This window comes from Aotus nancymaae, unplaced genomic scaffold, assembly GCF_030222135.1.
Source record: "Aotus nancymaae isolate 86718 unplaced genomic scaffold, 86718_ANA_hifiasm-v0.15.2.pri h1tg000029l, whole genome shotgun sequence".
In the NCBI taxonomy this organism is placed as follows: Eukaryota; Metazoa; Chordata; class Mammalia; order Primates; family Aotidae; genus Aotus; species Aotus nancymaae.
This window is the reverse complement of record NW_026988442.1, coordinates 2,606,047-2,633,487: the sequence shown is the minus strand read 5'-3', so window position 1 is coordinate 2,633,487 and position 27,441 is coordinate 2,606,047. Positions and strand designations below refer to the sequence as shown.

The following is a 27,441-nucleotide window of genomic DNA, read 5'->3' as shown; positions in this document are numbered from 1 at the left end:
GCAGTGATTTGTCCTGTGGAACTCTAAACTAAATGGGAAATAGGCAACAAGGGTATTCAGCAATAAAAGGAAGGAAACCCAAGGAAATGTCATATTGGCACCAAAGAAAGATACTAGGTTTACTTGAATATGCAAAACTTTGGCCAAGAATATACCAGATTTATTTAACCACTTCCTCAAGTTATTTTTCTGGGCTGAGGCAGGAAAAAATAAATACCATTTTCAAGTACAGTTACACAAGTACATAGGTATGAGATAGTTGAGGTACAGCTTTTCATTCTCTGATTACAGATTATTTTAAATGTGGCTATTAAAAATCAGTTTCCTTTTTTGATATGCAGCTCTCTTCCTATCTACCTATCCATATGTCTCAGATGTATACACCCCTGGTCAGTGGAGACACTGAATTACAATGAAAAATTATCTTAAAGATGCCAAGAAGGGCCTTGGCTCCCTAATGCTGAGCCCTTTGCACTTTGGCAGAAAAATTTTGGCATAACTGTCCCCAGTATTCAAATGCCATTCTTCTGCATTGATCTATAACTCCAGCTGCAGAATGAACACCTGCCACCACATGACCAAATTATACATCCTAGAAAGGGGTGTCCAACCTTTTGTCCTCCCTTGGCCACATTGGAAGAATAAGAATTGTCTTGGGCCACACATAAATTATACTAACACTAACTATAGCTGATGAGCTAAAAAAAAAAAAAAAAAAGGCCGGGCGCGGTGGCTCAAGCCTGTAATCCCAGCACTTTGGGAGGCCGAGGCGGGTGGATCACGAGGTCGAGAGATCGAGACCATCCTGGTCAACATTGTGAAACCCCGTCTCTACTAATACAAAAAAAAAAAACTAGCTGGGCATGGTGGCGCGTGCCTGTAATCCCAGCTACTCAGGAGGCTGAGGCAGGAGAATTGCCTGAACCCAGGAGGCGGAGGTTGCGGTGAGCCGAGATCGCGCCATTGCACTCCAGCCTGGGTAAGGAGCGAAACTCCGTCTCAAAAAAAAAAAAAAAAATGGTTCATGCGTTAAATCTCAGAATGTTTCAAGAAAGTTTACAAATTCGTGTTGGACCACATTCAAGCCGTCCTGGGCCGCATGTGGCCTGCAGGCTGTGGGTTGGACATGCTTGTCCTTGAAGTATCTAGTTTGTTACTTGAAATTGGGAGCTCTTGGGAAGAATCCTTCTGTGCCTCTTCCTGGCTTCTGGTGGCTGCAGACAGTGCTTGACATTCCTTGGCTTGTAGCTGCACTACTCCAGTCTCTGCCACTGTTGTCACATGGCCTTCTTCCCTGTGACTCCATGTCCTCTCCCTTCATATAGTGACACTAGTGATTGGATTTAAGACCTACCTTGATCTAGTATGATCTCATTTCAGTCCTTTTCTAAAACCTAAGCAAAGATCCTATTTATAAATAACATCATGTTCTGAGGTTCTAGGTAGACAGGAGTTTTGGTGGACACTATTCAACCTACTCCACTCTCTTAATACTGCTTTTAATTTATATATATATATATATATATATTTTTTTTTTTAAACAGAGTCTTGCTCTGTCACCCAGGCTGCAGTACAGTGGCGTGATCTCATCTCACTGCAACCTCCACTTCCCAGGTTCAAGCAATTCTTCTGCCTCAGCCTCCTGAGTAGCTGGGATTAGAGGTGTGCACCACCACGCCCAGCTATTTTTTTTTTTTTTTTATTTTTAGTAAAGATGAGGTTTCACCATGTTGACCAGGCTGGTCTTGAACTTCTGACCTCAAATGATCCACCCGCCTCAGCCTCCCAGAATACTGGGATTATAGGCATAAGCCACTGTGCCCGACCTCTGCTTTATTTTCTTAGTTCCCCTTCCATTCATTATTCCTCAATAACTATTTTAAAGCTTATTAAGAATAAATTTTGTTAGAATGCCTATCCAGGTATATGAGTTATGTAAATTGGTATATTATTTAACTGAACCATTAACTTTCTGATAAAAGAAAATGACAGAGAAATCATTTTTTACACTAAGATATTTCTAAATTCATCTTTTATAGAAAAATTGAAAAGCCATCTAAATATCTACCAGTGGAGAATAGGTTAATATAGAAAATCAATGGGACACTACCCATTTGCTAAAAATAATTTTCAGAACTATACAGATATAATGTATGCATCAATGAAAAAGCAGGTTATATAACATAAACCATGTAAAATATGTATTCATATGCAAAAATGACACAAAAACATACAAAAATGCTTGGTTAGGATAGAAGGGATTATTTCATTCTGTAATGTCTTGCTTTATTAATTTTATAACTTGTTTTAAGTAATTAAAGTACTATCTGTTATTCCTATGGAAAAGACTACCAGTTTCTCCTCAAAAATGCCATATATTCTCTTCAGGTCCCCAGACTGATTATATGTCATTAAAAATTAGCGAGTATTTGTTTCCTGACCACCCAGTCCTGTGTGTCATCACTGAAATGTGCCATTGGGATTGGATACCTGGCAAAGCATATCCAACCTGGGAGTGTGAAGAGAAGCGTAGACCAAGTATATCTCCTCCAAAGAAGGGCAGGAAAGTTTAATGTATACAAGTTAAACCTCACTCTGCCCCATGATGGTGTGGACAAGTGGCAGGAAGAGGCATTTGAGAGTCAGGCACAAAGAGTTGTGCTAAAAGTCCAGGTTGGTCAAATTGTGTCCCCATGTGCTAAAGGACCTTAGTCATGCCTACTCGTGGCACCCTGATGACAATGAGAAGGCCATGTGGTTCTCCTAACAGAGCATCACCTTGTGGGTGACCAGTGACCACAGGGTAGAGGGATGCTGAGTAGAAAGGACCTGAACTGGCATCAAAGTAGTCATCTGAACATTGTATTTCCTCTCTGTGCAATGGTGGTAGACCCTGTGTCTCCTCCAGACACTGCTAACTGAAGAGAAATGTCAACACCATCAGCACCACTAAAAGTAATCTTGCCAACACACCCAGCTAATTTTTGTATTTTTAGTAGAGACGGCGTTTCACCATGTTGCCCAGGCTGGTCTCGAACTTGTGACCTCAAGTGATCCACTTGTCTCGGCCTCCCAAAATGCTGGGATTACAGGCGTGAGCCACTGTGCCCGGCCAACCATGTGCAGATGTTATTTTCTGTTATAAAATTGAAAAGAAAAAACTGAAACTGAGAGAATTATGTGTCCCGTATACTGAGAAGGTTGTCTTAAGAATTATCTTAAGATTGTAATTAGGAAGGTGATTCTGTTAGGAAAAACTTTATAAACTTACACAGTATTTAAAATGTATAAATTGTGGAGGGTTTCAAGTTAACAAGAATAATTATGCCTTTAATACTATGAGTAAATTGTACACAATTATGTGAAACTCTGAAAGTACTTGGAACTCTTCAAATGACATTAATATAAATATGAAATTTTACTTTTTTGTAAGTTCAAGTTATACTTGAGAAAACACTAGAGAAAGATTTCATTTTGTCTACCATGGAACCAAAATTGGCTTTGAATATATATTAGCCTCTGTATGGAAGAATAAGACCTACATGCCTCAGGTACTTTTTACATTCATCATCTCATTGAAGTATTATGATGATTCTGCAGGGCAGGTGGTATCCACCCTAATTTTCAGACAAAGAAACTGAGGCTGGGGATATTAATCAACTTGTTGAAAGTCACACACAAGTGAAAAAACAGCACTCGGTTTGTCCTGACACTCTGCCTCCTTCATATCGGGAAAAACTAAAGGGAAAAAAGGGACAATAAAAAAAATCATCTGGTCTTTGGCCCTTGCTTTTACTCCTTTCTTGGTTTCTGCAACTAACTGTGCCTTCCTCAGTGTGTTTATGTCCTAGGAAAAGATTGTTAACAGAAAGCACAACAGGTGTCCAGATTGTAGTTTATTGAGCAAAGTTTTCTTGAATATTTTCAATAAAACAGAGAATTAACAGCTCGTTGGTTTTTTTCCTGCTTAGATATTGTGGATGCTTTATCAGATCCAAAGAAATTTCTCTCAATTACGGAAAAGAGAGCAGACCAAATGAGAGCTATGGGCATTGAAACCGTAAGTAGAAATGGTTGATTAAAGATGGCCAAGTTGTGGGAGTTTGCTTGTCCAACAGTGATTACAAAAGCAAGATAAAGTAATGAATTAGCAAGTTTAAAGAGGGTTTTTAAAACTCAGCCCATCAACTCAACAATAGTTTCAAGGGTCTACAAAAGTGCGGCATGTTTAATAAAATGTGACTGCCATCAGAAAAACCCGCTTCATCATCAGTGGCTTAACTCACATCTGGGGACCCTTTCCCCATTAGAAACAAAATGAAAAACCATTTGTGATGCTTTTAGGAAGGTTTAAAATGTAAGTGGAGCATTTCTAATCAGAAAATCCAAAATCTGAAATGCTCCAAAATTCAAAACTTTTTGAGTGCTGACATGAGATAGTCATCCCTTTGCTTTTTGAAGGTTCGGTGTATACAAACTTTCTTTCATGTACAAAATTACTAAAAATATTGTGTAAAATTAGCTTTAGCTGTGTAGAAGATGTATATGAAACATAAATGAATTTTCTCTTTAGACTTGGGTTCCGTCCCTAAGATACGTCATTATGTATATGCAAATATCCCCAAATCTGATATCGGAAACATTTCTGGTCCCAAGCATTTCAGATAAGGGATATTCAAACAGAATAGGATATTCAAACAAAAACAGGACATTTCTGTGATACACTGAAATACCAGTTAACCCAGTTCAGTGAATTAATGATAATTGCTTTTTATTTTTAATTGTTTATTTTTTTTAACAGATAGGATCTTGCTCTATTGCCCAGGCTGGAGTACAGTAGTGTGATCATACCTTGAACTCCTGGGCTCAAGCCATCCCCCGACCTCAGCTTCCTGAGCAGTTGGGACTACAGATGCATGCCACTGTGCCTGGCTAAGTTTTTGCTTTTTCTGTCGAGACAGGGTCTCGCTCTGTTGCCTAGGCTGGTGTCAGACTCTTGGCCTCAAGCGATCCTCCCACTTGACCTGCCAAAGCATTGAAATTACTGGCATGAGCCACCATGCCAATACTGGCACCAGCCAAAATGGCATTTATTACTGATTTTTTACGGTTTGCCAGCCTTGCATCCCAACCTTCTCGCATTCCAGTGCACACTTGGGTTGTTTCTTTGTTTTTAAACGTTTTCTTTACCAAAGTCCTCAGTTTGGAATGGATGTAGCATCTCTCCAATAGCTAGAAAAAGAAAATATTCTCTGCTTGTTAAGAAGTTGGATCTTCTTTCCTTGGCTGGATCCTTTGCATCAAGCCTAAGGAAACCACATAATTTTTAGTCCTGCTAGGCAAAGATCTTTAAGAGAGTAGAAGTCTAGGAAGGGTATGGGAGAAGTTGAGTGGTACCAACTAGATTCAGTAAAATAAAGAATGTGCAAGATATTTGACCTTGAGTGACCTTCATTTGGGTCAATGTAAATGTTTCTATTCCAGAGTGACATAGCCGATGTGCCCAGTGACACTTCCAAAAATGACAAGAAAGGAAAGGCCAACACCGCCAAAGCAAATGTGACCCCTCAGAGTAGCTCTGAGCTCAGACCAACCACCACAGCTGCCCTGGCCTCTGGTGTGGAAGCCAAGAAAGGTGAGAGAGAGCCAATGGGCTCGTTATCTTCTGCACCCATCTTAATTGCACAGAGTAAAGTATCTATAGCTTTAGGAAATATATAAATTCGAAGTTCTTTGTGGGAAAGAACCTTTTACATAGTGATGTTAGCTAATTCATCCCCACTCTGTTCCAGATTCTCTCATAGGATCTTGTCTGGACAGGCAGTGGGCTCATGAACCAACAGAGTTATCACTATTGGACATTCCTAAATTCCCATACTGATAATTTCCCCCCATAAGTAGATGTTTAGCACCCACGATTATTTATTTATATCATTATCAAATGAGCACTTGAAGGCGAATTCCTTGTGGTTACCTGTGGATGAAACAAAAGACCATTAAGAGGTGTCATCTCAAAGAAGCATGTGTCTCATATTCAGCCAGTATGCAGGGAAACAACAGTGCTGGTTATTTTAATTGGCTTTCATTCTAATTGGCCAGACATCCATTAATTGGATGGTGCCCATTCCATACTGGTAATTAAATATATAAACACTTTAAATATCTTTCTTGAACATGAATTGTTTACTAAACTCACTACATTAATAAGAATTTATCTTTCTCCTAATTTTTTTTTACTCAGTATTTGTAGTTCCCATCTATATGTGAATTTAGAGTGTCCAATCTAAGTTTGAAATAAAGTTGTTCATACACTTAAGTACACACAATGCTACAGTTTAAGGTAAGATATGCCAGGCTTTCCAAACCACAGCAGCATTGTAATTTAGCAGGAAACTAAATGTGCATTGAGCCTTGAGAAGCAAATTAGAAAAATGGGACTGGACAAAAGCAGTCCAATTTGTACTTGACCTGCAGCTGTTTGTTCTTCTCTTGAGACAACACAGAGCAAGGTAATGATACAGGCTTTGGGCGTTCCCTACTAGCCTGGTCATTAGGAACACCAGCCACTCAGAGAGAGGCAGTGGAAAATGAGCAAGTTGATGTGTAGGTAAAGTTCTTGTATCACACCCACTGGTACATAAAAGACATTAGTAATAATATTGCATTAGGTGTCCTGAACAATGATGCAGTGTGACCAGCCTGCAGAAGACAAAAGTTATCCTAGTTCTAGAAGAGACTGTGCATGCGATTAGTGCTGCCCCACCCCTGGTTCCAAAAAAGGCTGCATTTGAAAGAGCCAAGCAACTGTCACCTCCACTCTAGTCTCTTCTGCTGATGCCCTGAGAAAGGGTCTACATGCTCTTTTATTTGGGCATTTTATTCAGGAGACTTAGAAGTCTAAGTCACAGTACTAGATTCTATAAGAAGTGTCTACCAACCTTCAGGGAACTCACATAACCAGAGTTGGGACAGAAGTGAGACAAGACAGGCCCCACTACACGGCCAACCAAGCAGTATACAATGAAGGTTCAGGAACCAGAGGGGAGAGGGCATCCTTTCCAGCAAGAATCCCAGAGGATACTCAAGGATAAGATCCCACCTGAGCTGGGATTTGAAACCTAGGTCTGACTTGAATGGAGGACAGAGTGAAGGAACCCAGAGAAGGCTGCCTAGGAGGAAGGAACATAAGAAGCAACCTAGGTGGAAGGAGAATTCTGATAGGGAGTAGCAAGGAGTTTATTTTTCCTGGGTTCGAAAGAATTCTGGGGTCACCCTGAGAAGGTCATGGGAAATGACAGTCAAAGGAGTATTTTAAGAAAATTATAGTCTTGGCAAAAGAATTCATTGAAAGTGGGCATGCTAAGGGCAAGGTAAGAATTATGATACTCGTGCTTCTGTTATAACACGTCTATCACATTGTGTTGATAGAATATTAACAACCAGAGAAGAGGTTATTGCAGGGGAGACCACACCTCATCATCACTGTGTCCCTGGAACCATGCCTATTTAAGATCTAGTAGTTTGTATTCTCAGGAAGGGCTGTTTAATGAATGACATGGACAAGGAAGTCTGGATTAAGCTGGAAATTATCAAAGGGAAGGAAGACTGGAAATAAGTTGGCAGGTTGGATATGGGTCTTAGGTAGAAAGAGGCTTTGTAGTAACTCAGACTTAAAGGAAAGAAAACCCAGAGATACATGGTACCATTGAGAGAAGTAGAGGAGTTAGGAGGAGGAGCTGCTTTTGGTAAGGAAGATGATTTTGGTCCTGGACATCACTGGGGTCAAGCTGTTGCTGATACATCTGGGTAGAAATATGCAGTTACCAGATCTATGCCAGGTGAAGAAGAAGGAGAGATAGAGAAACAGAATAATAACACTTAGAAGGCAGAATGAATGGGGAAAAAGAAAAAAGAGAGGTCTATGTTCTAAGAAGAATTAGTTTTGAGAAGATGTTGTAGACAGGTCCAGAGAAGTGAAGACTACAAAATTATTGTTGAACCAGGGATGATTGGATGATGAGGGCTGAAACATGGTTAGAAAAATGTGAGACATAATTCAAGACATAAAATGGTTGTTCTGGAGGACAGTAGCTTGTTGGTAGGAACTAATAAAGAGAAACAAGGAAAATGCAAAAGAGAGTACATGGTAAAACAAGGCTAAAAGGAAGATCTGAATCAACAGAAAGGGTGAAATTCTGCTGGATAAGGAAGGAAGAGCCAAGAAGAATGATGAGTAAATAGAAGTTTCAGGGTGGACAGGAAGAATTCTGACAGTGTATCAGTCAGCTTATGCTGCATAACAAATGACCTCAAATTTTAGTAGCTTAAGATAACCACCATTTATTGAGATCATGTTTCATTGGGTTGGTTGGTCCAAGCTGGCTTGGCTAATCTCTGTGTCTTGCTTATGCAACTGTGATCAGCTGATGGGTTGACTGGAAGGTAGATGTGGGATGACCTTATGCACACATCTGTCATTTGGCAAGCTGTTTCACATCATCCTGAAGCCTAAGCAGGCTTATTCATATGGTACTCCTTGAGTTTAAAGCAGCTTTTTTTCAGTCTCTGCTAGTGTCTCATTGGCCATAGCAGGTCACAAAGTGAACCAATATTCAAGGGATAGAGAAATAGACTGTACCTCTTGATTAGAGGGGAAAGAAATATTGGCCATTTTGTAGTATATCACAGATAGATTCTATCTGATCTAAGAAGTTGGTTAGGTGGCTGCTCTCTGCTGAGAAAAGTAGAGGCAGGACAGAAAAACAACAGGATAGAAAAGCTTTGGAGTAGTCTCTGGCTAGACTAGAACAATCCACAAGAAATAAAGAGAAGGTCCGCCACATAGCACACAGGATTCTGGTGTGTGTTAGTGGTATGTATTAAGTTGATGTAGCTTGATCTCATTACTTCTTCAGCAGTGCCCAGAAGCTCACCAAGTATGGACAAAGCTTAGGGAGTTCCAAGCCTGAAATTGTCATAATGTGTATGTCTTAATGTGTCATAATGAGTATGGTCTGGAGCCAAAGGATTGAAGAGCACTAAATTATGAGACTGTAACAGTTAGCTATTGCTGTGTAACAAGCAATCCCAAAAGTCAGTAACTTAAATAAGTAAGCATCTATTATAGCTCATGAGGTTGTCTGGGTGGCTTTTCTGGTTACAGGTGGGTTAGTATCAGTGACTCAGCTGATCTTGGCTATGCTCATGCAAATGTTTGAGGTTGAGCTAAGGTGTCATTGGCTGGGACAAGTGGGCTGTCTTCCTTGTGGACTCTCATCCTTTATCAGCTTAGCCTGGGCCTGTTCACATGGTAGTTGCAATGTTCTAAAATGGAGGTGGAAGTACAGTTGACTTATGGAAGACTTATGGAAGACTTATGAAAGTGTTACATCCTCATAAGCTGAACATATATCATTAAGTCAAAAATATATTTAATACCTAAGCTACCGAACATCATAGCTTAACTTAGCCTAGCCTATCTTAAATGTGCTCAGAACATTTACATTAGTCTAAAGTTGAGCAAAATCATCTAACACAAAGCCTATTTTATAATAAAGTGTTAAATATTTCATGTAACTTACTAAATGCAGTACACTGTAAAGTCTATGGCTGAATGGGAGCTGAAGTTTGCTGTGGCCCCAGTGCATATCCCTAGCTTAGGAAAAGATCAAAATTCAGAATTCAATATATGCTTTCTACTGAATGCATATCACTTTTGCATCATCATAAAGTTGAACCTCTGTAAGTTGGGGAGCATCTGTATGTCAGCTTCCTTGATGAGTCCTAGACTTAGAACTGGCATGGCTTCCTTCCCACTACATTCCATCATCCCAAGCAAGTCACATGGCCCAGCCCAGATTCAAGAGTTGGGGAAACAGATTCCACATCTTGATGGGAAGAGTTCCAAAGTCACATGTAAGTAGGTGTGGAAACAGGGAGGGGTGGAACTTTTTGGCCATTTTTCCACTCAGTCTGCCACCCTGATCATAATATATAGGTTAATGTCCCAGTGGAGTAGATACTAGAGGAGAGAGACTTTGCTAGGAAAGGAAAAGGTTAAAGGGAACCAGGAACAAGATGAAAGTAAAAGGCTTACTTGGTGGGTGTGAGGGAGTAAGTGAAGTTGGCGGGATGGAGATTGCAGTCAGAAACAGGTACCTCTAAACTACATGTCTTGGAGGAGGGGCAGTTTCAAGCAGTGTTAACATCCCATTTACAACTGTCTGTAGGAGGTGAGGTAAAGTGGAGATGAAGATTTCTAGAATGGAAGGCATCGTGGAAACGGAAAGGAAAATCACCCAGCATATTCTTCTCATTCATATTGAATCACTGTGTTGGATGTCTAGGAATGCCTGCATAGAGAAACCACAAGTCAGATGCTGAAGTTCATGGAGCAGGGCAGTGTGTGACCTAGAAGGACACATGTGGAGGTAGCTAGGCTCAGCAGAGCCTGGTGTAAGTGAGAGGCCTGTTCTTTTGTATGATAGCTTTTAGGAGAATGGCATGGAAGTACAAGAGGTAAATCTGTAGTTGTTCTTCTCACACCTGTCCATGGATTGGGGTGGGGTGGGGAATAAACTCTACTCCAGAAGCCTTTGGGGGAAGAGATGTCATCTGAGAAAACAAGCTTCCATTTCTTCCCAGAAAACTGTCTTGATCTGGGTCACCTCAAAGCAGACTCTGAGAGAAGGTTTCCAGCGCAAGTAGTTTATTCTGGTGTACAGTGGTCATGGGTAGAGGTGTGAAGAAGTGATACCAGGGAGAGAAGGCAGCCAGTAATTAGAGTGTTTTGAAGCCAGTTGCCAGGAGGCACCTGGAACTTAATGCCCTGGAGAAACCTTGGGGGCTGGTATTGGATGCACATCTCAGAGGTCTCCTCTTAGAGAGATGAGGGAGCTGGGGAATGTATACCCCGACTCCTGTCAGCCTTTTCTTGAGGATTCCCATGGAAGGGATAAATTCTCCAACAGTTCTAGATTGACAACAGGGTGATAAAGCACCCTGTCGGTTTTGGAGGACAGAAAAATCCTCAGGCAAAGACATTCAGATGCTGGCAATTGGAAGTGAACTAGAAGAGCTGATGTAGAGAGGGCATGGTGTGTGGCTGAAGCAGACAGCATTTGCTACAGACATCTATGAAGGTGGGGAGGTATGCAATTCCAAACTGTTTTTCTTAGACATGCAGCCAAACAGCAACGAGTGCACCAACATGACTTTATTTTCTTTTTGATTTTAAGAACAAAGGATTAAGAAAACCCAGCTCCTAATTTCCAGATCAGTGATTAAGAGAAAACAAGTTATTGTTAAGGAACTATGCTGATATGAACAAAAACTTTATGTAGTGAAACTTCAATTAGCCAAAACCTTTGGATCCCAAAATGTGCTGCTTAACCTGCTTTCTTACCAGGGAAATCTGTAGATCTGCACAGTCCTATATAGTAGCCACTAACCATATGGGACTATTTAAATTTATTTAAAAATTAATTTAAAAGCTAAACCTTGAGTTCCTCATTCACACTAGCCACATTTCAGGTGCTCAAGAACCACGTGGCTAGAGGCTGTCAGCTGGACAGCCCCACACGTGGAACATTCCCATTATCATGCAAAGCTCTACGAGGAAGGCTGGCCTTGGCACGCAGGTAGAACTGTCCTTTTCTGCAGAGTGTGGGTTTTTCTCTAACTAAATCACTTATGGGAATGACAATTTTTTCTAATTTTGTCTTTCTCCAAAAACACAAAACCAGGTAATTGAGGGAAGTTAATGTTTTTGTAGGTTTCTTTTAATCAAGACGTAGTTGAACCAAGACCAAAAAAGTAATATAAAAATTAAAGAGGGAGAGAGAAATTTTCATCAGACTGGGTCAAACTCTTAGAATTTGCTACATCTCTGAAGGACCGTGCATACTCCCCAAACCTGTATATTCATTTTACAAACAAGAGAGTTGAGACCTAAAGACAGGGAGCTCTTTGTGTGCCAGGAGGCACTCCCTTGTCTTACCCTGCCTCAGTCACTAGGGAGATAGCTTGTGAAAATCGACTTAGGAGATGAGTAGAGAGCCCCATGGACCCTTCACACCCCAATTATAAAATGTTACAGATCGCAAGGCTGATTTCCACCATCCAAAACTTTCCTTCTGTGGCCTGACCACCCTGTCGTTGAATGTGCACGTCTTAAAATGAATAAAAGGAAAAAACAAGAGCCTGGAACTTGATGCCTATCTTTCTTGACATATCATACCTAACCTTTGGGATTCTAATGGAAATCAATTATGGCACAGAGCGCACATTCATTTTGTTTGCCTAAGATAAAAATCTGCAGTCAAACAAACTGAGGATCTGGCTACAACTGTGGTTGCCATGACAACACCTGGCCTGGCATCACTCAGATGGCAGGGTGACTTCTTATATTGCTGTAGCCCCTCCTGGTAGCCTCCTGTTATACACTGGTTTGATTTTATTTTGTTTATTCCTTATGTTTAAGGCATTGCTATGCTTAGTAGCACATTTCTTAAATGCGAAGATTGAATTTGGTAAAAGGGAGAAGCCAGAAAAACATTTTATTCTTTGATGATGATGAAATTGAGAATAGAGGTGGGAATTAGTTGACTGGTATGCTATGCCTTGAAATACAAAGGTAAGAGTAACTATAATAGATTCTTTCGTGTCTGATCAGCTCCCCTTTATTGGGTCACTATCCCATCTGCCAGTTCCTATGAATTTTGACTGATTGGGCATTCAGCTGCTCTTCTCCAGAGAATTGCCTTGGGACCATGAGAGTTCCCTTGCCTGGAAATGCCTGAAGGGTTTTGTGAAACCTCTGTAGCTCTCAACTGACTGATCAAGGGTTACAAAAGCCCAGCCTCTTTTCACCAAGGTAGAACGACTCTTGGGTGCCGTTTATACTGAAGTGCTCCTTGTAGGATCAGACTGAGGCTGGATTTCAACTAGAAACACTCTGCTTTCTTCCATTGATCCACTCCGCTTCTTTCACTCCCTTAGGGGTTTCACCTGAGAGTCTGTCCTCAATCAATTACATGCACATGAATCTCCTTCTCAGGCTCTGCTAGTAAGACGTTCAGCATTTCAAATGTCCAGTTAATTGCTTTGTAGTAAGAACTTAAGATGTTTATATTCATCACATGTAAAGCTGCTTCAAAGTCTTTCCATGAGATTTCAATATGTCAATTCTATATTATCAGTTGTTCTCTCTAATTTTTAGTATATGTAGTGACTTAATTGTTATTTTTTTTAAGGTATTGAACTTATCCCTCAAATAAGGATAGAAGATTTAAAGCAGATGAAGGTAAAATTGCTTGACTGTTTTGCAAGCACTCTTGTATTATGACTGTTTTGCAAGCACTCTTGTATTATACATATTGGTGTCACCAATATGTCTTTGTTTCTCACCAAGTGTAATCATTATGATTACAAAAAAAAAAAAAACCCTATTTTTGATTCTCTTTTTCTCCAAAGGCTTACTTGAAGCATTTAAAGAAACAGCAGAAGGAGCTAAATTCTTTAAAGAAGAAACATGCAAAGGTACAGTGTTTAAAAGCTACTATTTTGTGTTATATATGGATGAATCATTTATAGCCGAAACTGCAACTTTGATGCTGATACCAGACCACTTAACAGCGATAATTCATTCTAACTGGTTAACAATGAAATTAAGAAATAGAATCTGTTTGGGAGTGCTTGTCACTGGTTTGTGGTCTACATTTCTAACAGATCTTTCAAATGCAGAAAGCTTCATCCATTTAAAAATTGTTTCACTGATAACATGACTGTATAAAACATTGGATCATAGTCTATTAAAGACCGACTCACAATTGTAGCCACTAGTTACCTAAATTGCCAAGTCACTGTCACATAGTTTGCCACACACAGTGGTTCATGGAGGGAGATGCTAGCAATCTCTCAACCTCCCACTCATGGCACCTAGAGAGAGAATGCTTGTCACTTGTTCTCCCTTATGTAAACCTTGCCCAGTAGCCTACTTCTGAAATAGATTTATTTTTGCTTTTTACCCATAAGAGGTGGTCTTTTTGGTAGTGATTGTGAAAAATTATAAGAGCTAGTTGCATTGTAAGAGAACAGCAGGAGGTGGCCCCAGGAATTCTCCTGTGTGTTGAAAAGCTTCACAGACTCAAACATCATCACTTCCAGACTCCCTCACAGATAAAGAAGAAAAGGGTAGTGGCTGGGCTGGTGGCTCCCCCCATAATTCTAGCACTTTGGGAGGCTGAGGCGGGTGGATCACGAGGTCGAGGTTGGGAATTTAAGACGAGCCTGGCCAGCATGATGAAACCCCATCTCTACTAAAAATACAACAATTAGTTGGGCGTGTTGGCAGGTGCCTGTAATCCCAGCTCTTCAGAAGGCTGAGGCAGGAGAATTGCTTGAACCTGGGAGGCAGAGGTTGCAGTGAGCCGAGATCACGCCATTGGACTCCAGCCTGGACAACAGAGCAAAACTCTGTCTCAAAAAAAAAAAGGAAAAGCAACTCTTTCCTTCCTAAAGATGTATAATAACCAGGTACTGCTGGTAGGATAATGTCTGTCCTCTTCCAGTAAGGACAATGAGAGCAAGAGAAACTTAATCTCTAATTTATTTATTTGACAGAACTTCTGAATTCTTTTAAACTAATCTTGCATTCCTGCTTCTTTATTCTCTGACCCAAGCCTCAAACCAAAGCATGTCCTTCATAACTTGGCTTGGGTGATGTACCTTTCAATCATTCCACATGTTGAGATGCCCGAGCGTTGTCTGGAACCCTGTCATTTCTTTAAAAGTTTGTACTCCTTTGAGAAGTTGGGCCTAATCTTATCCTAGTAGTGTTCCTTGCATTATTGAACTGATGGCTCAATGGATTTGCTGATACAGTCACTTCACTTCAAAGACTGTTTGTTTCTAAGTTGCATGAATAATTCCATTCAGTGAAATTCCTTACATTGCTCAGTGGGGTTATTGGAGACAGAACAATTTAAAGTAGGGACTTGAATGCTGTTGGTTATTGACAACGGGCTGAACTATGGAAAACCAACAGAAAAATGGTAAGAATGGGAAATAAGAGACAAAGCACCTTAAATGACTTTAATTATTAGAAGTAGAGTGGGTGCCCCTATGCTGTGGCACTGTCTAACAGATTTTTCTTGCATTTAAGTTGGATCACTTTCATTGAGCAGACACCTCAGTGGCCTTTGGGCTAGTTGGACACATAAAGATTTTGGCTTCATTTATTATTTTCTTGAGGCATGATCAGAAAATAATATGCTGTGGTGGATGGTAATAAAGCAACAATAATAGCAGCTAGAATTCCTGCTTGCTCAGTAATTCTCAGATGCTGTGCTCAGCACTTTACATGCATTGACTCATTTAACACTCTCTACCCTGCAAAGTAAATGCTATGTGAGTCTCTATTTACGTGTAAGGGAATTAAGAATTAGTGAAGTTGCCGGGTGCGGTGGCTCAAGCCTGTAATCCCAGCACTTTGGGAGGCCGAGGCGGGTGGATCACGAGGTCAAGAGATCGAGACCATCCTGGTCAACATGGTGAAACCCCGTCTCTACTAATACAAAAAAATTAGCTGGGCACGGTGGCGCATGCCTGTAATCCCAGCTACTCAGGAGGCTGAGGCAGGAGAATTGCCTGAACCCAGGAGGCGGAGGTTGCGGTGAGCCGAGATGGCGCCATTGCACTCCAGCCCGGGTAACAAGAGCGAAACCCCGTCTCAAAAAAAAAAAAAAAAAAAAAAAAAAAGAATTAGTGAAGTTATCTGATGTCCCAGAGTTAGGGAGCAGCAGAGCTTGTATTTGAACCAAAATCAAGAGTCCAGAATCCATACTCTTGCAGCATTCTCCTGTGTAGGATATGGGATGCTTTACTAGGTGGACCAGTTTGTCACTGGGTCAAATACGGTGACAGCACATGGGACATTAGGGAAAATCACTATCAACTTTGGACAGTGTTGATATGCTGCTGGTTATCAGGACTGTTACTAAGGAAAGTTGGTCCTCAATTTTTAGAACTCAACCTACATCAAAGTTGTCCGTTAACTTCCTCGAGCCACTATGCCTGGCCCAAGCTAACCTCTCAGATGAAGAATATAATGAATATATAATGAATATAATGAATATATATTTGCCAAATATATAGTGAGGCCATCTCTATTAACATGTTGTCTTTAGGCCAGGCACGATGACTCACTCCTGTAATCTCAGCACTTTGGGAAGCCAAGGCAGGTGGATCACCTGAGGTCAGGAGTTCAAGACCAGCTTGGCCAACATGGCAAAACCCTGTCTCTACTAAAAATACAAAAAGCTGGGTGGGTTGGCACATGCCTGTAGTCCCAGCTACTTGAGAGGCTAAGGCAGGAGAGCCGCTGGAACCCAGGAGGTGGAGGTTGCAGTGAGCTGAGATCATGCCACTGCACTTTAGCCTGGGTGGCAAGAGCTGGACTCTGTCTTGAAAGCAACATCACCACCACCACCATGTTGTCTTTAAAACTGAAAAATGAAAAACTGGTTAAGGAGAGGCGAGCAATGTGGTGAATCTATTACCATTGGACATACTTCATGCCTGATCTCCATGTGACTAATTTTTCTGTCAGTCAACACTTAAGTGGCAATACTAGCTTATACATATTGATACTTGCTTAAGCACATATTCTTAGGTATTCTCATAACAATTATATAAAGGAGTACTATAATTATATGAGCTTTGTATCTGTTAGCTTTTGCAGGGTAACAAACCAGCCTAAAATGTAGTGTCTTAAAATAATGACCATTTATTTGGCTCACAGTTTTGTGCATCAGCAGTTGGAGCTGGGTTCCAGCTGCTGGGTGATTCTTCTGGTCTCGGCTGGATTCACTCATGAATCTGCCATCACTACCAGTTTGGTCGGCAGATGGGGGACTGACTGTTTTAGAAAGGCCTCTGCTAAACCACTTCCTCTCTGCTTTAAGTGGTCTCCTGTCTTCCAGCAGGCTAGTCCAGACTTGTTCACATGGCTGGGGTCCCAAAAGACCAAGCAGGTCATGCATGGTTTCTTGTGGCCCTAGCTCAGAACTGACACACCATCACTTCCACCTCATTTTTTTGGCCAAAGCAAGTTCTAAGTCTGGCCTTATGAGGACTCTACCTTTTGACAGGTGGCAAAGTTACATCAGAAGTGGGAGTGGATACAGAAAGGGAAATAATTTTGGCCGTTTTTATAGTCTACCAGTCATTCAACAGATTAGTTTATTCATACTTTAAAAAAAAATACAACTTCATTAAATCACATAGTTTTTAAGTGATAGAGCCAGGATTTGAACCAAAATCAGCGTAACTTGAGAACTCAAACTTGTAACCAGCTGCCTCTGATGTTTCCCACGCTAAAGTTTTCTTCTCTTCATACATCTTTTTCCTTATGGTCTCAGCAACAGGTTTTTTAAGAGCAATCATGAATCTATCAGGGCACAAATATCTTGTGTTCCTTCAGGACTCATTTTTCAATGTAAGATCATTGGGCCAAGAGATGGAGATTTTACAAAAATATTTATTCTTGTGCCTACATGACACTTAGCTATCATCCCCAAGAAAAGAGTATAGGAAATACATTTTAAATAAAGTCCTCTCCTATGCATGCTAAATTTTGAGGACTGTTTTTTTAGGAACATTATTTAGTACTTTTTACTATCTCTTGACCCTTTAGTAGAAACCCCACTAGTTGCCTGCAAAGATGCTTATCAAGCCTTCTTAAAGAAAAGAGGTTTTACCCTGTTGTCACATAATAGCGAGAATTAATTCTCCCATCCTTTCTGTTTTATAATAGTTTTCACCCACCCAACATGGGGCTAAGGCTTACCACCCTAAAGCCTTATGTTATAAAATGACCTGCTGAAGAATAAATATGGCCTGGACTTCACTCTCCCTACTACTGTGCCCCTGGCCCAAACAGCACTTGGTAGCTAAGAGCAGGGACTAGTATTTAGTCTATATCCAGCAACTGCAAGGAGATCTCAGCTCTTACATATCAGCCTAGATCAAGCTTGTCCAACCTGCAGCCCCAGGCTACGTGCAGCTTAGGTCAGCTTTGAATGCAGCCCAACACAAATTTGTAAACTTTCTTAAATCATTACGAGATTTATGCACAGACCTCTTTTTTTTTAAGCTCATTGGCTATCATTAGTGTTAGTGTTTCATGTTTGGCCCCAGACAATTCTTCTTCCAATGGGGCCCAAGGAAGCCAAAAGATTGGACACTCCTGGCCTAGATAAATAATTCGATTTTTTAGACTTAAAGGGAAGCAGAGGATCTATGAACTAAATCTCAGCAGTTTAAGAAGGACAGCTTATTTCCAAACTTACAGGTTAGCTACCAGCTAGAAAAGGAACAGTGGTATGAATATGAGGTTCTTCCATCTGCAAATAGGTGTGTGATTTGCTGTTAGGAAATTGAGAAGAAAAGATGGGGATAATGACCATTTATGCCCCAAATGGATACAAAAATGCTCATTAAGATGGCTGTTTTTGGAAAATGGCAATGGTCAACTGCCTTTGACCCTCTGAATCTACTGGCAATCAGACTTCTACTTGTCTCTCACTTTCTAGAACCACTTCTTCAATTTGAAATAGAAACTAGGGTCATGGTTTTCAAGTGTCTATTATATGAGACACAGAAAAAGGAGAACTAATTAACTATTTCTCCCCCAGCACATGACTCATTCGGATCCAGAGCAGTGGTTACTTTCATTAAAAGACAGGCATGCTTTTCAATTGTCCAATGAGGTCAATTTCTTAGAGCAAAAAATGTAAAATCCAAAGTTGGATACGTATCTCCAGTAACATGTTAGAAGAGGAATTACAATTCAAATGCTGATGGGGGCCAAACAGGAAGTAGCTGAGGGAAGTTGGCCAGGTGTTGACTCCACAAAAGCTGGGAGCACTCATCTCTCTCCACAGGCCAAGTCAGACTGAGCTACCCCCATTGGTGCCTGTAGAGTAGATGGGCCATCTGTGTTTTCTTAAAGGAGAGTCAAAATATCAGAAATCTTATCTGAATTTCCTGTCTTTTACTATCGGCCTTTAATTCAACCTCTTTTTGAAACCATGTAGACAAAAAAAAAAAAAGAAAAGAAAAGAAAAAGAAAAAGAAAAAAACTAAACTTAAAACTGTATCTGCAGGCTGGATACAGTCCTTAGGCCACCAGTTTGCAGCATCAGCATTAAATGAGTCAAATGAAATGCCTGAGAAGCCTATAAACTGGCATTTTTAGTAAAGCCACTGATGGAAAATTTTCTCTTTGCTATGCAAGCAATTTAGCTGACAGCACCAAGACTGCTGTTTAACTCATCAATTTTAACTCATGGTCAGACCTTAGAACCAGACCTGTAACTCGGTTATGCAGTGGAAAGGGGCAAAGACACAGCAGTTGCTGGCAAAGTCCACCTATCCGTAATCTCAGAGTTACATGCTGAGCAATCATGATTTACTCAAAATTTTCAGCACCCTCTGAGGTGCGATCATTCACACCCATAGTCACATCAGTCACAAGAATGAATTGCAGCAGCAGTTTTTCCAAAAAGAGCTGAATTTACTCTTAACTTGGATAAGAAATATATACAAATTCTGCTAAAAGCTATACATTTTTTCCCCAAAATGTCCCGATTAAGATTGACTTTAAGTCAACACATTTAATTATGGTACTTGTGGTGTGAATGAATAAAAAATGTATGTCTCCTCCATAGTGTTTCATGATTTAACTAAGGACCAAAAGAATAAAATCAATGATGGACTTTTTTTAAAAGCTAAGACGGACTTAGGGATCATTTCATGCCTCCTTCATTTTATAGAACAAGAAGCTGAGGCTTCAGCAGAGTTACATGGAAATCAGTAATTAGGATCCCCATTTGTTTCCAAAAGGAGAAATGGTGTCTGGGAGCCAAGTTATCCCAAAACACTTCAGCGATCACTGCTTACCGCACAGGGATGGAGTTCTGAGAACAAAGATAAACAGACAATTTTTCAGGACCAGCTTTTCTATTACTGACATTAATTGTAATCATTTTATTTCAATATGCTTTCAGTTTTTCAAATTATTTCTGGATACATTAGGTAACCTTGCATCTCATAAGCAACTCATGAATTAGCTTAGGCAAAGGTACGTAACTCAGTTTTCTTTCTTTCTTTTTTTTTTTTTTTGAGATGGAGTCTTACTCTATCACCCAGGCTGAAGTGCGGTGGCGCAGTCTTGGCTCACTGCAACCTCTGCCTCCTGGGTTCAAGTGATTCTCCTGCCTAAGCCTCCAGAGTAGCTGGGATTACAGGCATGTACCACCACACCCAGCTAAATTTTGTATTTTTAGTAGAGACGGGTTTTTGCTGTGTTGGCCAGGCTAATCTTGAACTTCTGACCTCAGGTGATCTGCCCGCCTCGTTCTCCCAAAGTGCTACTGGCATGGGCTACCCCATACCCAGCCCTAACTCAATTTTCTAATAAAGACATTGAGGCCTGGAAAGATTTATATACATTACACAAGGCCAGTTGGTTAATTATTGGCTGAGCTGGGACCGGAATCCAAGTCCTTTTGCTATTTTCCCATGCTGACTTTTTATTCATGCAGTAATTACTTATTGAGCATCTACTTTGTACCAGGCTTTGTGCCATGTACTGGTAAACAGAAAAGACTGGCCCTGCCCTTGTAGAGCATATCATATAGAGTTGAGTCAATCATAAACAACTTTATGATACAAACAGCCCCATTTCTCATATCTAATTGAGTTAATAAGGTTCACCAAAATATTTTCTTAGGAAATAATCTGTGTCAGTTTACTTCCAAGCCTCAAAGGCTCTACTTGTCCTGTTCTACACTAAAATATTTAAAGAAATAGTCTTCACCCTCCTTTCAATGATATTTGCAAGATAATATAGGACTGTGGCACTTCTGATACATTTTGAGACTGGCATAAAGCCCCTTATTTATTATTTTTTGCCCAGGAAAAATTAACATGTGTTAGCCAACCATAATGACTTCTAAATCTTAGAAAGAAAATAGGAGGAAGGCATTTTAGTAGGTACCAAGGTATTACAAGAGTAGTTAAATACATTCAGGGATACATCAATGTGTTCCTCTATTCCTGGGGCAGTAGATTAAGCTTGGAGGAAAGATATATTGATTTAATTAGTCTGATTGATATCTCTATCTCAAGTCACTCCTGTATGTTATTATGGGTATTGAATAGTATAGATAGGTTTGTATGTCACTGTGTTTTGAATAAGCTGTAACACGCATTTGAAATGTGATTTACATTAGATTTGCTTTTAATCCTAACAACTCTATGAAGTAAGTGTTACTCTCCCAATTATAAAGATGAGCAGACTCTGGAAGAGTAAGCAACTCATCCCAGGACAGAAGAACTCATGTCCTTAACCTAGTGCCACATTGCAGAAGCTCTGGCTGAAATGTGTTTATATCACAGAGGTGCACACACATTGGTAATATGGCAGGATTTATGGGGCATTCCAATTACAAATTAAGCAAGACATTGTTACCCTAAACCCAGATCCACAGCAAGCTCACATAGCCTTTGTCCCCACTGTTAGTTCCCATGTTGGGAATCTTCTACCCAGCATCACCCTTCTCCACTCCTTCTCCCAAAGAAAAGAATACTGAGGCCTTGTGTATGAATACATTTCTAAAGAATTTATATATAAATGAATTGTAGATCAAGTCCTGTGTTAATTCACTTAACAGCTGGGAAATTAAGGAAGTCTCAGTAAAACTTAAAATTTCCTTCCCCATTTATATTTTATGAAATCTTTAAAAGAAGTTCGTGAATTAGATTTGCTTAAAGTCAAGCCTACCTTGGAAAGAATAAATTTGCTTTTAAATTAAGGCACTCATTTTTTTCAATAAGTTAAAGGAAATATGACTGTGAAAGTGCTTATATAACCTGAACAACATGTTCACCCATTCCAGTCATGAATAGCATCCCATTTCTCTGGTTCTCAAGAGTAAGATTAGGCTACAACATCAAGTATTATTTAGAGTTGGAACTTTCTGATTGTACTGATTTCATCTGTGCTTGGGAGGCTGAACAGCTAAAGAAATCTGATTTCATATAGGTCATTGGCTGTAGTCAAATGCCTTTCTCATTGTATGGGAAGAAATAATGTTTATATTGAAATACCTACTTTCCAAAGCATTGCAGCCCCAATTTCAGTGATTATGTGAAGCAGATGGGAAAATATTTTTAAATATCTGTAAAACAGAAGGTCACAGCTCCTGAACACTTTATCCTCATAAACTGCATCTAGATAAGTAAGCCACTGAAAATATTAAATGATATAGATTCAAATTCAGCTGATGGTGACAAACACAGTGGTGACTCTCATTATATAATGATGGTATTCAAGAGCTCCAAAATGTGCAGGTGTTTACAAACCATGTCACATGATGAATAGTTATATTTAGCGTATACAAGAGAAGAAACATGGTGGCTGAACTTGCATGTTTGAGGACCAATGTGTGGAAGGGGCAATAAGCTAATTACATATCTCAGAAGAATAAAGATTAACGGGTGGAAATTCTACAGAGATGTGTATGTGTGGAAGAAAGGACTTTGAGATGATTGGCACTACTCACTGGTGAGCAGGGGTGCCTTTGAATTGGGCATGTTCACTAGACTGAGGCTAGAGGCTTCCATGATGGAAATGCACTTGGACAAAACACTGGTGTTTAATGAGAGAGCTGGAGTCTACACTGTTCTCAGATTTGGTTACTCCTTGACTTTCTAAATGAAGACTCTAGGGAAACTGGTGAAAGTTAGGCCAGCCCTATATAGTGTGAGCCATGCTGAGAGTCCAGTTCATAACTACAAATCCTTCTTTTCAGGAGCACAGTACCATGCAGAAGTTACACTGCACACAAGTTGACAAAATTGTGGCACAGTATGACAAAGAGAAGTCGACTCACGAGAAAATCCTAGAGAAGGCAATGAAGAAGAAGGGGTAATACTGTTTATTTCCTGCTGAAGACTTTTCAATGTTTATGTTTTGTCCTTTCCTACAGTTTTGCTGCCTGTTTAGGTAAAGGAAGAACTTAGTGTTGACTTGATTTTCATCTTTAAAAATTATTCCTGGAAAGTAAGAAACTCATTCATTTTAAATGCTCTAACATCATAACAGGTCAAGGAGTAGATGTACCTTTTCGTTTCAGGAAGGTTCTCAGCAGAGATTCTGAAATCTTTTAATTCATCATAATTAGTTCTAATATGGATTAGCCTCAAATAATTGAAAAAATTCTTCTTTTCTCTGAGAATTGATTGTCCTTTTTGATTTTGAGCTAATTTTAACTTGACAGAAAAATTGCAAAAATAGTACAGAGTTCCCTTATGCCCTTAACTCACTTTCCCTGAATGTTAACATCTCCACAGTACAGTTGTCAAACCAGGAAACTGTCAGTGGCACAATACCATTAATTAAGCTACAGTGATTTTTCACATTTTACCAGTTTTTCTACAAGTACTCATTTTCCATTCTGGGATAGCCTCCAAAATCACACATGACATTTAGTTGTCATCTAAGTAGATGTCTGTGATAATTCCTCCATCTCTCCCTGTCTTTTGTGACTTTCACTTTTGAAGAGTCTATGATAATTCCTCAGTCTCTTCTTGTCTTTTGTGACTTTCACTTTTGAAGAGTTCTGATCAGTTCTTTTTGTAGAATGTCTCTCCTTTGGGATTCGTCTGATATTTTCTCATGATGAGAGTGAGGTTATGCATTTGTGGCAAGCATATCACAGAAGTGATGGTGCTTCCTTCTCAGTGCATGATATTGGGTAGGGGGAGTGGGGGTGATGTTGATATGTCCCATCATTGGTGGTGTTAACCTGGATCACTTGGTTAAGGTGGTATCTGACAGGTTTCTGCACTGTCAGGTTATGTTTTTCCCTTTATAAATACTTTAGGGGAAAATTCTGTGAGATCATGCATACATTCTATTTATCTGAGAAATGATTTTCCCACCTTTGACCTCCTCCAGTAGATTCCCTCTGGTTTGTATCTCTTTCCTTCAATCCCTGCTGATGTCTTTGGCATGAGAGAAAAGGAGACTGAGATTTCTTTTTACTATTTGGGTTTTTTTTTTCTGTTTGTTTATTTTTTTACAGTCACTCAAGATATACCTAGAAAACTAAGCTTTGAAAGTAGAACAGATTATGCTTGTTATAATTTTCTTGGACATTGGTTCTTATTGCTGAAATTTCAGATCCCAAGACCTAAGTTCATGACATGAAACCAATGTCATTTGCTTGAGGAGTAAATGGTGGGTAACTGCATATGCCTGCTCTGGTCTCAGGCCTCACTATTTGAGAGGTGCCTTCATTTTTATTACAGTTGTATTTTTCAGAAAAATACAAACCAGGCACTGATTATTGAGCATCTGTTATTATGTGTCATCTGCCTTTTGTTTTTCCTGTAGGTTTCACTATGTATCACTGAGGCAGAAACGTGCCTGTTGCTTAGAAAACATTTTGATCTGTATGTTAAGGGAGTAAGTCGCTCACCTCAGAGCTCATGTGGCAATATTGGTGGTGATTACAGTAAGTTTTGACGAGCTGTGATTCTTCTAGATTCTAACCACATCGGCAGCTTTTGCCTATTTCTTTTTTATAAATTAATTTCTCATATTTAATGACATTTCAGGCTATAATATTGAAACTGATGATAGACGTAGACTCTAATACCAAGGAACAAATTGTCGACAACTTTATAGTACTCTCCAAGAATAAGGTTATTGGTATTCACAAGATACCTTTTCAAAAAATGTTTCATGCATTTTTGTGGATGGCTGTATTTAGAAACACAGCTTTGTCTTAACCAAAGCAAAAAGCTTTATTAAAGAGATTTCAGACCCGAGCACAATAAAGTACGTTTCTTTGCTAAAAATAATATTACAATTTTCTGATTCAATCAATCATGAGTGCTACATTTCGAAATGTAAAAAAATGAATAAAATGTATCTTTACCTCATGATTGTTTTTACTCTCAAAATGTGGGATCAAGATGTAATTTACTATAAACTTGGTAGTTAGTAGAAGTATTCCTGGTGTGACACTTAATCCCTCAAAACAGGCTATTGAGTGTTCTTGGAGGTCTCTCAACAAATAAAGCCCTATTTTATCCTTAATGCAGATGAGACTGGAAAAGTCTAATCTGCAGATTTCTTCCTGAGCCTGTGCTGTCAAACTCAGCACGCCCACTGGGCTCTTTATACAGAGCATTTTCCAAGTACTCTAAACAGTAGAATCTTAGCAGTACATTAAAAGTTACTTCAAAATCAGACATCAGATACTTTCTTCTGGAAAGCCGTATCTGAAGAAAGTTCCTCATTATTAAGATTGACCATGGTATCAGGGTGGCCTGGACTTGGTCCTGCTGTGTCACCCAGGCTGAAGTGCAGTAGCCAATCTTGGCTCAATGCAATCTCTGCCTCCTAGGTCCAAGCAATTGTCCTGCCTCAGCTTCCTGAGTAACCAGGATTACAGACGTGCACCACCACGCCTGGCTAATTTTTTGTATTTTTATAGAAATGGGGTTTCAGCACATTGGCCAGGCTGGTCTCCAACTCATGACCTCAAGTGGTCTGCCTGCCTTATCCTCCCAAAGTGCTGGGATTACAAGCCTGAGCCACTGCGCCTGGCCCATTTGGACTTTTAACTACAACTGCTAAAAAGTTAGTGAAAAGGGAAACTGGTAACAGTCCTTGGAGCTTTCTCATGCAGTATCTATTTTTAAGACAAATGAAAGGTTTCCCCTTACTTACCTACTCAGCTGAAAGGATCAATTGACCTGGGAAAGGGAAGCTTTATTCAAGTGCTTTCCAGCTTTGGCTAATGATTATCTCTCATATGCTTTCCTCTCAGGGATCTTTAAGGTGATGGTGAAAAGATGAATGGGTGGACAAGGAAGGACAAGCTAAAGCTGGGAAAATACAAAATTACAAAAATTGTTTTGCATAGCCCAAATATAAAGAAGGTTGATGCACTAGAAGGGGGAAGATAAAATCTTGACTTTTAATAAATATTACAAGTGCATGCCCTTATGCCCACAGATGAGACTGTTGAATAAAACCTCTCATTGCATTTACTGTTAAAGACCGGTCTAGAATTAAGATAGGGGAATGTTTCAGCTGTGCTGCAAGCTCACTGAATAACAGACGAAAGAAACTTGCTCAGTGCCAGCCATTGAGAAGTGCTACATTTGATGCGAGACCTCGCATTTTTAGAGTAATGCTTCTCTCAGAGGAACTAAGAATTAATATTATAATGAAGCATTCTGACTTGAGCTATAATAACCTAGAGCATACATGCTGAAGACGAAGCTCAGGACCTGTTCTTGTTTCAGCAGCGACGTGGATATTCCAAAAGGAAAGCATAATCGCTGAAATAAGCAATAATGGTTGCTGGGCAATCGCCTAGCATATATTTCCTACTCACAATAGAAGAAGAAGCAGAAATTGCCCTATGGTGCCAAGGATTGCTATTTTCTCCTTCACTGGCATGTTTAAAAGACAAAAATTGGCTTTATAACCAAACGGAAGAATTAAAAATTCACTTCAAGGCTGAGGACCTATTTTCCAGTTTTCATCCCCAAATAATATTTCATTGAATAAGTGAAAAATAGCTTGAAGAAAAACAGGAACCAAAATGGAAACTGACAACAGCCCCTTAACAATGAAATAATTGTGAGGTTTGAAGTGCCTCTTTGTGTAATGGTTGAATTGAGTAATCATGAAACAGATAATATCTTGTAAGGTGTGACTCTGTTGCTAGAAAGACCCGTGTTGCCCAATGAGCTATGGCATCTCATATTTGGTGAATATATTATCTTCATCAGAAGGCTTTGTAGCAAAGACCTATGGGAATGGGAAAATATCTAATTTCTGGCATGCATTTGCAACTTTCCATTTTCAGGGGAAGTAATTGTCTCGAGATGAAAAAAGAAACAGAAATTAAAATACAGACACTGACATCAGATCACAAATCTAAGGTAAGAAAATGCCCATTTTTACAGCAGTGACTTGCAGAAGATACTTTGTAATTTTTTAGAAGGAGTACCTGGTATAAATCAGAAATAACAGTAGCCCAGAGGTGGACTAGTAGCCTGCAGCTGATCTGGATGTCAGTGGAGCCAAGGGTTCACGTTTGTCTCAGACTCACTGGCTTTGAGAAGAGCCGCTTCATGGAATATCTTCTTTTGTCTTGTCTGTTGAATTGTGCTAACAGTATTTATGTTGCCTGCCTCAGAGGCATCAAGTAAAACAATAAATGAAGATACTAAAAGGAAACATTACATAAAATGTAGAATATTCTTCCCCATTGAAGTAACATTAAACATAGGACAGAAAACTATCCAGACTGGGCGTTGATACTTACTCTGTCCTAACTTTACTGTGGA

At 39.8% G+C, this 27,441-nt stretch overlaps 1 protein-coding gene across 4 annotated transcripts in view; it reads left to right on the top strand.

Moving 5' to 3' along the window:
* Positions 1-27,441, top strand: part of PLCB4 (phospholipase C beta 4) — a 159,098-nt gene that overhangs the window by 114,574 nt on the left and 17,083 nt on the right. For all 4 annotated transcript variants that reach the window (XM_012455426.3, XM_012455424.3, XM_012455427.2 and 1 more), the window contains 6 exons: positions 3,972-4,060; positions 5,485-5,635; positions 13,254-13,303; positions 13,474-13,539; positions 22,878-22,993; positions 26,958-27,033. In XM_012455426.3, the coding sequence (XP_012310849.2) occupies positions 3,972-4,060; positions 5,485-5,635; positions 13,254-13,303; positions 13,474-13,539; positions 22,878-22,993; positions 26,958-27,033 (548 nt within the window). The remainder of the gene's footprint in view (positions 1-3,971; positions 4,061-5,484; positions 5,636-13,253; positions 13,304-13,473; positions 13,540-22,877; positions 22,994-26,957; positions 27,034-27,441) is intronic.